We start from the raw sequence: 17,735 nt of genomic DNA, 5'->3' as shown, positions 1-17,735 counted from the left end.
AGAAGGGGGAGTGGGGGCGGGTGCTTTGAGCGCCCGCCGGGTAGCTTTCAGCTGCGCCTTAAGTTTCAGGGTGGTGGCTGTCACCCTGACTGGAGAGCTAGTAGACTTCAGAAAATGTTCTTTATTATACACTTGCTTGAATTTCTTCTCTGTGGAGCGAGTAGTGGTTGCTGGTTTCTTCGGAGCGGGGTGAGCTGCTCCGGGAATACTTGTTGTCTGAGTGGACACGTCGCTGGTTTGGACGCCAATACTGCGACGGGCAAGAGCATTTCAAGCAGCTGTAGCGAATGGCACAGGTAGAGGAGTGCGTACACTTTCACGGAGACGTCTTTTTGCTTCGCCGGCAGAGATTTTCTCTGTCACAACCAACTCTCGGATCTTCTTTTCCTCTTGGAAAGAGGGGCAGTCGCGATGCCAGACTGGGTGCTTGCCTTTGCAATTGACGCATGAGGGACCAGATGAGGAAGGCTCGGTCCCATGGTCAGGCTCGCTACATTTGCCACAAATAGCAGTGGTGGCCTTGCAAGAAGGCTGAGTGTGCCCGAAGTGCTGGCATTTGAAACTTCGCATCGGGTTCGGGATGTACGGCCGGACATGGAGGTTGTAATAACCAGCCCGTACCTCATCCGGGAGAGTGGTCGTTTTAAAGGTGAGAATGAGCGAAGCTGTCGGTAAAAGTTCTCCGGATTTTTTGGTCTTGATTCGCTGCACTGCTGTTACATGTTGATCGGAGAGCTCTTGAAGGATTTCTTCTTCTGTGCAATTCAAAAGATCCCAGTGACGTATAACACCTTTACACCTGTTCAGTTGACGGTGAGGTTCTACCTGAACAGGAAAGTCGCCCAAGGTCGTAAGCTTAAGGGGGAGGTTAGTCTGGCGATCTGTACTGGTCTGGATGAGAAGGATTCCGTTGCGCAGTTTTTTGATGTCAGGGACATCACTTCCAGCGGCATAGTCCACTTGCTTCTTTATAAGGAATGGTGACAGGTCCTTTAATGTTTTTGCTCCATTTCTCTTCGTGCTTGTACATTCATCGTAAGTGTCTTTCTTTTCCACAATGCTTATTACAAGGTAACGCGGCACTGACGTGACGTTCCCTGTCTTTTCCAATAAACTCGTCGGGATCAAAGGTCTCCGATGCTTTGAGGGTTTCCCCCCGTTAAAAGGTGATTTAGTTCCCATAAACTAAGATTTTTAAGTGGAGGGTCCATAAATTGTCGCCTCGACATGCCCTCTATGCCGAGGAAGGCCTACCCCCAAAAATGGAGGCTACTCGAGGACCAAACCGAAATCCCCGAGGCCACGTTCGCGACTGCACCTACCCCTGCAGCCAACACTGTCCCATCGGCACGTGCAACTCACACCTTGGGATAGGGTTTTTTTATCGAGGTTGTCTCCTCTAGCAGGACCCTTAGTTATAGGGAGGTCAAAGATATGGAGATGAATGACGTGATGGAATGGTGAAAACGTGAGATATGGATGTGAAGAATGAGTGAAATGATGAGATGAAAATGACCTCCCTACCTTAGTTTCTTAGAGGGAGGTCAAAGATATGGAGATGAATGACGTGATGGAATGGTGAAAAACCTGAGATATGGATATGAAGAATGGGTGAAATGATGAGATGAAATTGACCTCCCTACTAAGCCCCCTCGCCCCGTCAAGGCAGTCCTACATGGAGGGGGGTAACCGTAAAAAGGGGGTTACGTTCTAAATTGTTGTTGTTGATCTTTTTGGAATGCATGAATAAATTACGTTAAATGTTAAACTTTGACTTTTGCCTATGACATAATTTGCGTTCATTACCTTCATAATTCACTCATGGTCTTCGACAACATGCATGCACTATAAATGAAAGTGTTGGTAGTTAGTGTTTTTTTGTGATTTATGGTAAAGGATTAATTGATACTAAGTAGTAAGTTATTTGCTCTGGTGCGTTACGCATTTTTGGAAAAATTCGTAGCATTACTACTTATTTTTTGTTTTTCAGGACTGAGTTTTTTGCAAAACGTCATCGTGTTTGCCTTGTCTTTCCCAACCTTTATTTGAATTGCTGACAAGGATTGTGAAGTTCGGAGTAACTTTGATGCCTCACGAACAACGTAACATTAACCTCCACCCACGTGATTTTGTGACTTGTCCCAAGGTGCTTAAAATTTCAGATCCCGGCCTTTGAGGTAACGTTTAACAATAACGCCCCAGTTTAACTAAAAATAAAAGCACCTTCTAAAATTGGACGTTACAAAATTCTTGGCAGCCGAGCTATGGTTGAAAAAATTTTTTGGGGATAGACATAGAAAATTTTTTTGAAACTTGTCAGATATTAATTTTTTTTTTAAAGTTAAAATTTTGGAGATTTTGCAATTGATTTCTTGCTTTTGAAATTTTGTAACGTATTATTAATCGTTTTTCTCCTCCTTATTTTTTTTATAACCTTTGCTTATGCTTATACTTCTTTATGAAGTTTCACCTTCCTTTGATTTGTCTTATCATTAGTACTTCGCTTTATCGAGTACTATATTCCTTGGCTGAATCTACAAATTATAGTACCCCTATAGAATCCTTTTTGGCCTTTAACATGTCTCTTCCAGCAAATCTACAACAATTTAATTATCTTCCTTCTACGCATTATGTTATGATTCCCCCTACTCCATTTATTAATCCACCTCCCATTCATAATTTTAATGAATTGGTATTACCTCCAGATGAAAGTTTTCTTACAAAGCAGATTCGTTATAACACTGCAATGGATTTATTGCGGCACTTACCTTTTACTGATGGCTCCAATCCTGAACTGCTATTTCAGTTTATGCTTATTATCCATAGAACTCTTAATTTACAGCTTTTGGATATTGAATCCTTACTTTTTATTGCTTTTGCTAAAACTTTGGGACCATTTAAAGAAATCTGGTACGAGGCCTTATTGGAAAAAATTCCATGGCCTATGTTTCTTCGGCTTTTTTGGCATAGATTGGTCCCCCCTACTTCTGTAAGAGTGTTAATAGAAAAATATCTGTTACGTGGTCAACATCCAAATGAATTCCTTTCTTCTTATCTGCGTAACGTTTACGAAGCCTTTCATATTTTACCGATTGATTGGTCGGAGGACAGTTTATTATATTCTATTACCATGGGCCTACAATCTTCCACACGTCTTCATTTGACCGGGTATCAACGTCCCAGATCGGTTCAGGAGTTTATGCAGATAGCAAGAGAAATTTGGTCGATGGAACTATGTTCCTATAGTGAATTACATTTCACAACAGCAATGACAGGTCTTGTAGAGGAAGAAGAAACATCCCAATATACTTACCAGTCAAACACTGACGTTTCACCTTCTGATTTACCGCTAACAAAATCTTCGGATCTACAAGCATCTTCTTTTTCTTCAGGTTTGAAGGACGCCCATCAATCGCCTCAAATTTTGTCCTCTTCCTTACCAGATATACCATCATTTCCTCAATGCCATTCAAGTTCCGACATTATCCATTTGGATCATCCCTTTCATATAAATGAAAAGTCGGTGCCAGTGATACAAGCCTTGATAAATTCTACTCCTTCCCGTGTACTCCTCGATTCGGCCAGTTCTGTTTCTTTAATCGCTAGTGGCTTTTTATCCACTCTTCAGGTTCATCCCACTATTCTCCAAGATATTACCAAAACGCTTCACACTGTGGATAGTAAACCTTTAAACTTGACTTCTCGTGTTTGTCTCTCTGTTAAAATCAATACCTTATCTTGGAAATGGTATTTTTGGAATTCGGATGCTCTTCCGTTACCACTTATTATGGGTGCCGATTTTTTGTCCCATTCGCATGCTAGTATTTCTTTTGCAACCTCAACTCTTACATTCCCCTTTTTTCAGGAACCTATTTCCTTTACCGGACCACATAAAGTAACCGAGATTACAAATACTCCACCTTCACCTCTTTTGGAGTCTTCTCTTGTTACTACACCTGAAGCTGTTCATGTATTGTTAAAGGAATTTCAGGATGTGGTTACAGAACGTGTTGGAGAATGTAAATTGGACCCAGTTTCCATTCCAATTATAACTGATGTACCATTCCGTACAAAACCGTTTCAGTTGAATCCTGCGCAAACAGTCATATTACGTGCTCAAATTGCAGATCTTTTATCACAAAACATTATTGAAGAATGTTCAAGTCCTTATGCATCACCATGTTTTCTGGTGGATAAGAAAGATGGGGGACATCGCCTAGTTTACTCTTATAAGCAATTAAATCGTTTAATAGCTTATGACAATTTTCCCCAGCCTAAGATTGATTTAATTTTTCAACACTTACAATCTGCGAGGGTTTTTTCATGCCTCGATTTATGTAAAAGTTTTCATCAAATCCGTTTGGATGAACCAAGCAAAAATCTAACATCCTTTGTTACCTCCTTCGGACAATACCGTTACACTAGAGTTCCTTTTGGAATAAATTTGGGCACACAGCTGTTAACACGGGCTTTAGATAAGATTTTGGGCAAATTCAAATATAAGTTTTTGATTAATTATGCTGATGAGTAGTGGGGTTTGTGGTGGGGACAGGACCACTTACAAGTGTAGAAAAGGCGAGGCTATTTGATTGAACAATCAGATTTGCTTACACTTAAAACAAAGCCAAGATGGGGCCTGTACCCCAATTCTTCAGGTGTGATATGCTCTGATTTTTAAGAAATTCTGAATTTCTAGTGTAGAAAAGGCGAGGGCTCAACAGATAGATTTACCCATACTTAAGACAATGGCAAGAGGGGCTTATACCCTAATTTTTCAGGTGTGGAGGTTTGGGTTTAAGTCCTCATAAAATATGAAGCCTCCCCTGATGGCAAAATGATAATATTGTTGTCTTGTAAACAAAAGGCTCGGGGTTCGAGTCCTGATAGATTGAAATACATGTGGCAAAATAATATGTCCACAAGTGAGATTTTGAATAATTACTGCTAGTTGATAGCCCCCAAATCTGAAACCCTGGTAAAACAATGTTTTACAACAATATATTGTACAAAAACTGAATTTCTCAATTTTCTTATTTTCTCATGTTTTATAACCACTTGCTCAATACAATAGAAGAATAGTGGGTAGGCATAATTAATTGTTTGCATGTCTTGCCGGCACGCAAAAGATAAAATCTATATAGCTAGAAGGGAATAATAATGATTTTTCTGTGCGATTCACTGAAGAGGTCATTAATCTTTCTGTGCGTGTAACATGTCTGTAACAAGGAAAATGTAACAAAGATTATTGAGACAAAGATACATATTTTCACACAGTGGCAATGAACTGACCCCCCTTCATTCTGAAAGCAATTCTGTTCTGATAATATGAGCCTAGGCAAAGACTTAGAAAATATTATGGCAGTTCAAAATCCAATTTTGTCTGTATCAAGGTCTTCAGAAGCCGGTAAAATGTGGGCATATTCCATTTGGAGACGTGCTAATATTGTGGCATTGTAATCAGGGGCTTTGGGTTCGAGTCCTGTATAAGATTGAAATACATGTTGCAAAATAATATCTCTACAAGTGAGATTTTGAATAATTACTGCTCGTTGATAGCCCCCAGATCTGAAAACCTTTTTTCTCCTCTGCTCAGACAGATTCGGCCATGTGTGTAAAAGCTATATCTGTATGATTGTTGTTTATAAACTTGTCAAAAATATGGCTTTTTTGTATGAAAACATGCAATCCTGAATACAATTCTGGTTTTGTCTTGTTCTGTTAATATAAACACAAGTGAGACTTACAGAATATTTATTGTACAGTTCAAAATCCAATTTTGAATTGTATTTAGTTGATATAGAGATGGGGTTTTAAACCTGGTGAAGTGTGTTGCACATCAGCAAAACTATCACCAAAACCTAGTTACTGCTGTTGTTTGGGTATAAAAGCACCAGCTCAGCCATTAACTGCTGAACCCAACTGATATTTTTTATTAAGTATAAAGTTTTGAATTGAAGCCCAGAAAATATTATATAATAAACAACAAGAAAAAATGCCAAAACAAAAATATTGCAATCGGTGTAATAAAAATATATCTAGTTCTCATTGGGCTAGGCATTGCCGTATTTGTAACTCTAAGAAATGCAGAAAAGCCACAAAAATGTGTCCAAGATGCCATAAAATATTAAGCAAGGCATATTACAAATGGCATAAGTGTAATTCTTATGTACAGTCATCAGCATTGCCCTCACAACCATCCACATCTGGTCTGAAAAGGAAACATGAAGCACCTGTTAATGCTGGACCTGCAAAGCAGCCACGCTATGCACCCATCCGTAGCAGTTTTAATGCCCAACTCAGGGATTATCGGTTTGTATCAGAGCCAAGATGTGGAATTAAGAATTTTTTGAACAGTAAAAATTCTGATCTCCAGGCAATTCTCAATGCACAAAATGGCTCTTATAAGCTCTTCCTCAAATTGTTTACACAATATAAGAAACCAAACGGCACAAAATTTATACATCCCCACATAACAGAAACTGTACCTGTATATTCAAATACAAATTCGGACAGAATAATAAGCAGGTTGATAGATCAATTGAATATGAAACACTCTGAATTTGCAGCAAAAGAGTCCGGATGGAGCCTATGCGGTTCATCACACAAGTTATATGTTAATATTTCTGAATTCAGCCCATTAAAAGGTTCTACATATCTGCCATTACCTGCTAATATCAAAAACAAAAGAGCCGTGGTCAATATAAAAAATAATGACGCGAAATGCTTTTTGTGGTGTATATTAGCTGCTTTGTTTCCAGTTTCAAGGCATCCAGAGAGAGTAACTTATTACAAACAGCATGAACATGATTTTGACGAGGCAATGGAGGGTTTGGAATATCCAATGTCTGTTCAGAATATTGATAAATTTGAAAAAAGGGCCAGGCACATCAATGGCAAGCAATTATCTATTAATGTATTTATTTGTTCCACTGGCAATTGCCCGATAGCACCTCTCAGAATCAGTACACTTGATGATGAATCTGCTATTCCGATTGATCTGCTCTTAATTGAAAAGGATGGCACATATCATTACACTCTGATACATAATCTTGAAGCTTTAGTCAGAACACAACTAGACAAATATAAAAAAATATTCAAGTTGTGCAGAAGATGCTTAACTGTTTTTGATGGTAGAAAAATGGTCAATGGTGTTTGTGAAGAGAGTGTAGAAATTGCAAAAAACAAGTTAATTGAGCATCTGAAATACTGTGGCAACCATAAACCTGTTCATATGGTGATGCCCAATCCAAGTGAAAATTGCAAATTCAAAAAGTATGAAGCCTTGTTGGAACACCCAGCATATATTGTCTGGGATTCTGAATCAAATCTCAAATCTCTTGCATTCTGCAATCCAGATCCCGAAGAATCTTCAAGTACACCATACCAGCTACATGAACCTTCCAGCTTTTGTTATGTGGTTGTACAGGATGGTGTTGTTATTAAAGAATATTCATACAAGGGACCAAATGCCATCAAAGAATTTGCACATAGAATAGAAAATGAGTGCCGTGACATAGCATCTAACATCTTATTAATATCAAAGCCTATGTTGCCTTTAACAGAGGAACAGATTGAAGATTTCAACAAAGCAGAAAAATGCCCGGTATGTGATTCTGAATTTTCAGATACAAATATCAAGGTTCATCACCATTCTCATACAGATGGTAAATTCTTAATGGCCCTGTGTAATAGCTGTAATATTAAGATCAAGAGACCAAGATTTATCCCCATATTTTGCCATGGAGCATCCAATTATGATTTTCATCATTTGATCAGGTACGAGGGGTTTGAGAAGCAGAATTTAAATATTTTAGCTGAAAATGATGAAAAATATATATCTATTAGCAAGATAATTAAAGTTGATGGTGTTCCTATTCACATAAGATTTCTTGATTCTTACAGATTTTTATCTGCTAGCCTGGATACACTGGCCACTCAATTACCTGATGATCAATTCAAAATCACACGTGCATTGTTTCCAAATCAGGACCTGAAATTAATTAGGCGAAAGGGTGTATATCCATATGACTATGTTACAGATTCTTCTAAATTTGATGAGTGTTCCCTGCCACCACAAGAAGAGTTCTACAGCAAAATCAGAGGATCTGGAATCACTGATGATGATTATCACCATGCTCAGTTGATGTGGAACAATTTAAAATGCAAGACATTTGGTGATTATCACATGGCATATTTAAAACTTGATGTCACCCTCTTAGCTGATATATTGCAGGCATTCAGAAAATCTTCCATGCAAAATTATGGACTGGACCCAGTGTATTTTTACAGTGCCCCGGGTCTAGCATGGTCCGCAACGTTTTTGAACACTAAAATGCAATTGGATCTGATCCACGATCAAGATATGTATCTGTTTATGGAGAAATGTATAAGAGGTGGGATGGTGCAATGTTCCCAGAGATATGCCAGAGCAAATAACAAGCATATGCCTGATTATGATCCAGCACGGCCATCAAATTATATACTGTATGTAGATGCAAACAACCTCTATGGTCACGCTATGATGCAAAAACTGCCATATGCAGGGCTTGAATGGGTCGAAGATTTCAATATTGAGAATCTTAAGAATTTTGATGACAGTGAATATGGCCTGTTCTTAGAGGTTGATCTGACAATTCCTGATGATTTGCACAACAAATTTTCTGATCTGCCCTTAATTCCCGAGGTTCAGTGCTCACCTGGCTCTAAACAGAAGAAGCTCATGATGACTCTGGAGCCGAAACAAGGCTATGTCACATATTACAAAAACCTCCAGTTCCTGATGAAACATGGTGTTCAAGTGACCAAAATTGGCAAAGTCTTGAGGTTCAGGCACTCAAGATGGTTGAAACCATACATTGATACAAACACGGAGCTTCGAACATCGGCAAAGAGCCAATTTGATAAGGGCTTGTTTAAATTGATGGTGAATTCAGTGTATGGCAAAACTATTGAAAATGTCAGAAAACATACCGATGTTAAAATAATTACTGACCCCAGCCTGAGCAAAAAATTGGTTGCAAAGCCCAACTTCAATTATAGAAGAATTTATGATGAGCACATGGCACTTTTCAACATGAAGAAAACAAAGATCAAATTTGATAAACCTATTTATGTAGGGGCTGCAATATTGGAATTGTCCAAATTACATATGTTAATATTGTATTATGATGTGTTGAAACCTTTTTATGGTGATCGTGTAAAACTGATGTACATGGATACGGATAGTTTTATTCTTGATATTAAAACAGAAGATGTTTATCAAGATATGTCACAGCCTGAATTGTTTAAATATTTTGATACCAGTGAACATACAAGAATTCAACCCCACAACAAAAAGGTGCCTGGCAAGTTAAAAGATGAGACATGTGGTGATGCTATTGTGGAATTTGCTGGGTTAAGTGCCAAGATGTACAGTTTTAAAACATGTAGTGCTGTTGTCAAAAAGGCCAAGGGTATTGGCAGAGTTACTGTGGAAAAAGATCTTGTATTTGAAGATTATAAAAATTGCATCAAATCACAGAGTTCAATTAGAACATCAGAAAATAGAATTCAGAGTGAGGATCACTTGTTGACTTCAAATGTTGTAAGAAAAGTGGCCCTGGACCCACATGATGATAAGAGATGCATTTTATCATGTTGCATACATACTCTACCTTGGGGGCATTGTGATTTGAAAAATGGGAAGCAATGCCCAATTACAGAGCATGATTTGAAATAAATAAACATGCCTATGAACTTATTTGGGTTCAAGAAACAAGGTATTATGGACCTGCCGACACCACAACCCTCTTCTGATATGCTGTCTAAACTGAGTGGCTTGTTAATTATTCATCTGAACAGCATACTTACAGATAATGATGATGAAACAGGCAAAATATTGTACATATTTAACAATAATTTAAATCATTACCAATTACCTGTAGGTGGGCAATTGCAATTTATTACAACCCCTGAGGGTGATGTTAAAATTTCAGTAGGGAGAAATATTTATAGAATTAAGCACTCAAACATGATTTCTGGCACTGTATATACTGTTTCTGCTGGTGACTGCTTATATATTGAGGTCCCTGGATCTTATGACAAGCTTATACCCTTTTTTATAGAATTAAGAATCAGATACTCTATAATAAATAACCAGTAAAACAAAAATGCCTAATGATATATTTGGCCATACAAGACATGAAGATCACAGTGATGAGATTCTGATGCTTGATGTCAGAGTCAAGAAATTAAGAAGTGATTTACAAGCTTTACAGACCACACTCAATGCCAGTCTTCAATTAGAAATTACAAATTTACAATCACAATGCATGGACCCTCTTCTTAAAATTGATTCTGAACTCAAAGTGCTGCTTCAGAAATATACTGACCTTGCAACATTGGATAATTTTCAAAGTTTAGAAGAAGCTGTTGCAACTCTTCAAGCCAAATTTAAGACCCAGGCTAACAACTCCGAGCAATTGAAACAGCAATTGGAAGAGCAGATAAATAATGTCCAGTCACAGCTCCAAACAATTGTCAAAAGCATAAAATCACAAGAAGATTTTGATCTAGTGATTTCCACTCTAAAGGAACAGATTCAATCACTCCAGATACCTAACCTGGATCCTCTGAACAATGCCATAGCCGAGGTTAAAGAAAAAATTGAGACACTTGAAAATTTTATGAACAATTTGCCATCTTCTGATGCTTTGAATGCAATAACTCGGAGTGTTGCAAACATCAAGCTGCAACTTGAAACATATGAAGATTTTGGAAAAATTCAAAGTTCCATAACCCATCTTGAAGGTACAATAGCAGCAGTGCAAAGTGATTTGGCAAATGTACTAGAAACCCGATTGCCTGGGATTGTAGATACCCTTGTCAGTGTCCAGCACCAAATCACAAAGCTTGAAAACCTCAACACTGAATCTGAGCTATCTCATTTTCATCACTTGATCGATGATATCCAAACAAAGCTTGAAATTTTACAACAATCAACACCCTCTCAGGCAGATATAGCCCTGCTCCAAAATGCTATGCAAAATGTGGCTGATGCTTCTGAATTAAACAATGTAAAATTGGCACTTGAATTTTTGCAAAATACAGTATCAAATTTGCCCACATCACAGGAACTTAAAAATATTAAGAGAGCAGTGAATCGCATATTGAAATCAGAAGATATCAAGAATATCCAAGCAGAGATCAAACAACTCACTCAGACAGTGGCCACTCTTCCAACCAATCAACATATTAATGAACTGCATGCCCTGTTTGAGGATATCAGAAGACAGGTCCATGATCTTACTGCTCAAAATTCAAAATTGGCAGTTGTTGAAAATTTACAGCAAATTGTAGCTAATATCAAGCAACAGCTAGGAACCATGGAATCCAATCAAGCAAATGCTCTGTCTGTTTTTGCCACCCAGCTTCAAGAGATTGTGCAACAATACAAGAAACTTGTTGTGGACGTAAAGATCAAGCCAGGCCATGATGATGTTGTTAGGACCATCAATGAGCATCTTGAATCTGTAACAAGCAGATTGCTTACAGCAGAAAAAGAAATAACAGGCATAATCGAGAATCCAAAACATACAGTAATTCTTGAATTGTACAGCATCCCCAACAAAGAATATGATTCACCATTTACACCAGGTGGCAAAATATATATGCTGTCCCCTGCACAATTTTATTACCAGTTTTTTGTTGGGGGCACACTGAGACCAATCAAGATCAAATATTGGCATCAGCCACAGGCACACCACTACCCTACCTTATCAATAACAAATGCTGACAACAAACCAAAAATCACCAGTGTAGAGTTAGAGGATTTTACAGATCCCAATACATTAGAAACAGCCTATACTGAAGATGATGGCACTCTGGAATTTAAAATACAAATAGGGGACAAATTATATTTAGAAAATCCTGTAGTATCAGCTGCTGAACACCCCATAGTTGCAATATTCTTGTTTACATATTATGTCTAGACAAATTATTGTTGATGAATTACACAGACAAGCCAGACATATTTATAAGAGACTGCCAGTAGTCACAAAAGGCATAGATGATTTATGGCAGAGCGACTTGATTGAAATGGCAAGTGGGCAGTTGAAAAACTTAGACAAAATCAACAAGGGCTACAAGTATCTACTCACTGTAATAGACACATTTTCAAAATTTGCCTGGGCTGTGCCACTCAAATCCAAGACTGGAAAATGTGTTACAGAAGCCCTCAGGACAATCATCAATCATTCAGGAAGATCACCCCGCTATTTGCAAACAGATAATGGCAAAGAATTTTATAACTCAGTGTTTCAACAATTTATTAAAAGCCAGGCAATAAAACATTACTCGAGTTACAGTGACCTCAAGGCCTCAATTGTAGAGAGATTCAACAGAACCTTAAAAAATCTTATGTATAAACAATTTACACTTCAAGGTAATTATAAATGGATTAATATTCTTCCAGAACTTCTACATAAATATAACAACTCGGTCCATTCCACAATCAACATGAAACCCTCTGAAGTAACTTCATCTGATGAGCAAAAATTGATCAGCACTGTTTATTATCCTAGATACCAGCCAACAACAAGAAGGGCCAAATACAGGGTAGGCGATCAAGTAAGAATCAGCAAATATAAGCACTTATTCAAGAGAGGCTTTACGAGAAACTGGAGCACCGAATTATTTACAGTAGTTCAAGTTAAACCCGGGACCCTTAACACTTATATAATAAAAGATCACCGAGGAGAAATTCTCAAAGGCAGGTTCTATGAACAAGAGCTCAGCAAAACTAAACAGCCTGACACATATCTCATAGAAAAAATCATCCGCAGAAAAGGCAACAAGTTATTTGTCAAATGGCTGGGTCATCCGGAAAACAGCTGGATCGATGCAGACAAAGTGATAATATGAGTACCTGGGATGTTATAAAAAGGCTGCCAGAACCTGAACAACAGAATAAGAGAAATGGCAACTTGCTGCCTGATAATATTAGGTGTCTTATTGTTGGGCCATCGGCTTGTGGTAAAACTACACTAATGGTTGATAATTTTTTATTGGCACCCAACTGGTTAGACTGGAAAAACAGGCACTTGTATGTCTTCTCTAAGAGCTTGGAACAATTAAAATATCAGCAGCTGATGAAGCTATATGATGGATTGGATATTGCCACTTTTGAACCAGATGTTAAGCCATTAGATGAATGTCTCGATAATTCTGTTGTTGTGTTTGATGACATTATACTGGATAATCAAAACAAGGTTAGAAATTTCTTTACACAGGGCCGGCACAAAAACATTGACTGCTTCTACCTGGCACAGACTTTTTCTAAAATTCCGAAGCAACTGATCCGAGACAACAGCAATTTTATATGTGTGTTTCATCAAGACCATACCAACCTCAAACACATACATGATGAATATGTAGGTGGGGACTTGAGCTACAATGATTTTTCCAAGTTTTGCAGCAAGTGCTGGAGCCAGGACAGTTATGGGTTTGTCACAATTGATATGACAAGAACACCTAATACTGGCAAATACAGAAATAAAATCAACGATTTTCTAGACGTTGAGACATAAATAAACAACCATGAAACGACCAGTCATTGATGATCTTAAGTTAAGAGATTATCTTGTAAAAAGATTTAAGGGATGGAAATCAGAGAACCGTGGAATTTATGAAAAACACAAACAAACAGAACAGCCTGTCATTGATGCTATTAATAATTTAGGTAAGAATATCAAAACTGTTACAGAGCAAAATCAAGATTTGATCACAGAGCTTGTGCCTGTAGCTGCAAGGAACATATTAGATTATCCATTCACCCCACTTTCCAGTATTCATACACCTAGTCCTGTTGCTCCTAGAAGAATTGAAGCTACTCAGGATCCTATTGAATTGGGTCTTCTTGCTCAAAAATATTTAACCACACCTAAAGACAACAAAGATGAGGTTTTTGGCTTATATGCCGACACAGAGCTTGATGGCAGCATCATACATAGAATCGGTAATTTCAGAGTAACTTTTATGGGAGATGATATCATTGTTTATTCAGAATCTCGTCTCGGAGAAAAAGGTGCTTTTGTTAAGTACCCCGGAACACCTGGATTGTGGGAACTGATGACTAGGAAGAGGCCTGGCAGCTATACAGATCAAGATTATGAACATTACAAAGAAATATTAATAAAATCAGATGCTCTGTACCAGAACAATGATCCCACACAAAAAAGAGTCAAGTCGAGCAGTGGAGCAAAATACAATAATTTAATCAAGCCCATATGGTCACAGATCAAGACAGGCAGTGGAATCAAACAATACAACACCCTGCCTAAAGAATTTGTGTGGGTTGATGATGTCAGGAAACTTGTAGATAGGTTATTGGTGATAGCCGGGGAGGAAAATGCTGGCAACCACAATTTTTACAATGAAAAAGTTGGAATTATGGACATGATAAGCACAAAATTGTCTAATTTTATAGTGAATGACCCTAAGGGGATTGGATATCTCATAAAAATTATTAATACTCTACCACCTAAATTTTGGAATGTCTCTGAGGGTCGGGGCCTGGTTAATGACATTATAAACAAGCTGCCATTTGAACTACACATTCCAGGCTATCAGTATTGTGGTCCAGGCACAAAATTGGAGCATCGATTAAACAGGGGTGATCCTGGTGTAAATCCCCTAGATGCTGCTTGTAGAGACCATGACATAGCATACAACACACATACCGACCTTGACAAGAGACATGTCGCAGACAAGAAATTAGAAGAGGCTGCATTTGGTAGATTTGTAAGCAAAGATGCTTCTTTGAGTGAAAAAATAGCAGCATTGGGAACCACCATAGCTATGAGCACTAAACAAAAACTGGGGTGGGGGTTGTGAATATGTATATAATAAACCTACAATGAAGGCCAAGGGTGTTATGTATCAAATACCTTATGCAGGTCTCAAATCTCTTAAAACTATTGATAGCCTTTTGACCAAAAAGCAGCGCAAGAAAAAAAGCTCTTGTATTGCAAAGGGACATGGTATGAAATTGTTGCTTAGTACCCCCCAATTAAAAAAATTACAGCAATCAAGAAAAAAATCACATGTAGGGGGATTTATATTTACCATCCCTGCCATCTTAGCTGCTCTCGGGGCTGTTGGGAGCTTGGCTGGGGGATCAGCTGCCATAGCAAAAACAGTAATAGATGCCAAGAAAAATAGGGCAGAATTAGATGAGCAGAGGCGCCATAACCTGGCAATGGAGAAACAAGGCAAAGGTGTTAAGAGAGCCATGAATAAGTTTAAAAAAAACAAGAGCCGCTTACAAACCAAGATATTGAAGCTTTAATCAAGCCACTGGGCATCAAAAATTTTAGAGGTGTGTACATGTCTGATTCTTTACCAGAACAACCACTCAACAAAGAGTGTGGCATTGTTAATTTGGATGAGTACAAAAATCAGGGCACTCACTGGATTTGTTATCTTAAATATTTAAACAATGAGGCATTTGTGTTTGATTCATTTGGAGGTATTCCACCTGAAAATGTAATAAAATATCTAAATTCAGCTAATCTTTATTACAATAATGCCCGTGTTCAAAATTTCAAAGATGTTAATTGTGGACATTTGTGTTTATCCGTTCTCAGATATATGTCTCAAATAAATAAACCATCAATTGAAAATTTTCAAAAAGCCTTGTGGTATCTGAAACATCATGGGGGTATTCCATCTCACCAGCCAAAATTCAATATTGAAACTCAAATTGCATGATGACATAGTGTATCCCAAAACAATAGCTCTCAGAGCATTTTACGGCATGTACCTGATCCCAAATATTACGCACCACAACAACACAATTGCAGTAGGGGATCAAAAAATTGTCATCACTCCAGGGCAGTATAATCTATCCACTCTAAATGCTCAATTACCCAGAGGTGTAGTATTAAGTCAAAATTCTGTCACTCACAGAGTAGAGATTGTATCTGCTACAGAAACAGTGCATCTGGGTACTATAGGAGAGCTGTTAGGCTTTGAGAACAACACAAAACTTGAACCGGCCATCAAACACACTGCTATGAATATACCTAAATTCTTAGCCATTGAGACTCTGAATATTCACTGTAATGTGGCCGAGGGTATGATCACCAAATCAAATGGCATAGGCACTCACAAACAAACCGGCATTATTGCAACATTCAAACCTAACTCTGAATTCATGGAGCCCATCATCTACACTCCATCACCAACATTATATTTTCCTGTGTGCCATAACAGAATAGATTACATTGAATTGATGGTCACTAATGAAAAAGAAGAATTAGTTGATTTTGCTGGAGCCACAACAACTGCAATCATAGAGATTAACATTTAAATAAAAATACATACAATGGAAAATATTGAGAGTTATGAGCTACAATCATTCCCTCCAAACAGGAGGACATTTGCAAATTTAAATCAACCCAACACAGAAATCGAGGTTGATCTTGATGTAGGGGACGGCTTTATACACCCCCACAGAGCAGATCTATACATCAAATTTGATGTTGTAAAGCTCGATGGAACAGATTATCCGGCAAATTCGAATATAAGATTGGTGGACAATTTTGTGCCGCATCTGTTCTCTGAAATTGAGATCAGAAAGCATGGTGTTGTTATAAACAGAGTAGATTACCCCGGCATTACCTCCACAGCTTTGGCCACATTAAAATTATCCAAAACAGAGGCTTCATACTATCAAATAGGTGGATTTGAGGCTGGTGATAAGATATTATCCAAGAGCCACACAGTGCTGTTCCCCATGCGCCTGTTGCCAGGATTCTTCTCAGATTACAAAGATATTATGTGGAAGGGTGGGTTAAGAATTACATTTAGAAGAGCTGCCAATGATAATAATGCTTTGATGAGGTACAGTGCAATAAACCCCACAGGGGAAGCTCTGCCTAATACCTTACCTGATGAAGGCAAATGCATTATTCAGACTATGGAGTTAAGAATCCCGGTTGTTGAATATGAAGCCAGTTATGCTCTTAAATACAAAGCAGATATCCTAAAAAATCCACAGGTTCCTCTGCAATTTTATACATATCAATGTGTACAGAAGCCCGCCACTGGTACCTATTATGAGTTTGATGCTACAAATTCATTCTCCAGTATTCAATACGACATGCCTGATTTTGTAGTGGTACTGTTTCAGACTGGGAGACACAACAATCAGGAAAAAAATTCAAGTAAATTTGATAACTGCAACATCAAGAACATATATCTTAAAAATGGCAGAAATGAGGTATTTCCTAGAGAAAATTATAATTTAGACATGTCCAAGGATGATTTCCTCAAATTATATGAGGCATTTTCGGCTTTCAAGAGGGTCACTACAGGCAATACTGACATGTATTACACTCCAGATGAATTCAAAGCACGGAGACCCATGTTTGTAATCAACACTTCAAAAAGGAAACAAGTTGTGGTGAATGACAGGACAAACATTAAAATTATCTGTGAATTCCACGAGGCTTTACCAGATGACACCATATGTAGTGTTATTCTCATAGGAGAAAAATCATATGTTTATGATGTAAGAAATGAGAGAGTCACGGAGCAATTCTAGAAGCCCGATTCAAACACAGAGGCCCTTGATTACAAAGCAATAATACCAACACTCTGCTGTCAGAGAGGCCCCAGACACTCTACCAGCTTTGAAACCTCAACTGTATTATCAGCTAGCAGTGAATATCTTATGTGTGGGCAGTTGTATATAT

At 38.0% G+C, this 17,735-nt stretch overlaps 1 protein-coding gene across 1 annotated transcript; it reads right to left on the bottom strand.

The window, feature by feature from the left end:
• Positions 1 to 270: 270 nt before the first annotated feature.
• LOC145996290 (uncharacterized) lies at positions 271 to 1,182 on the bottom strand. Its single transcript, XM_083132720.1, has one exon. It carries the CDS (start codon positions 1,180 to 1,182, stop codon positions 271 to 273), a length of 912 nt encoding a protein of 303 aa, XP_082988846.1.
• Between the last annotated feature and the right edge of the window lie 16,553 nt (positions 1,183 to 17,735).

The sequence above is a fragment of the Lepisma saccharinum genome, chromosome 12 (genome assembly GCF_977018435.1).
Source record: "Lepisma saccharinum chromosome 12, izLepSacc3.1, whole genome shotgun sequence".
In the NCBI taxonomy this organism is placed as follows: Eukaryota; Metazoa; Arthropoda; class Insecta; order Zygentoma; family Lepismatidae; genus Lepisma; species Lepisma saccharinum.
The sequence above is the reverse complement of the archived record's forward strand: the minus strand, read 5'-3'. Positions and strand labels throughout refer to the sequence as shown.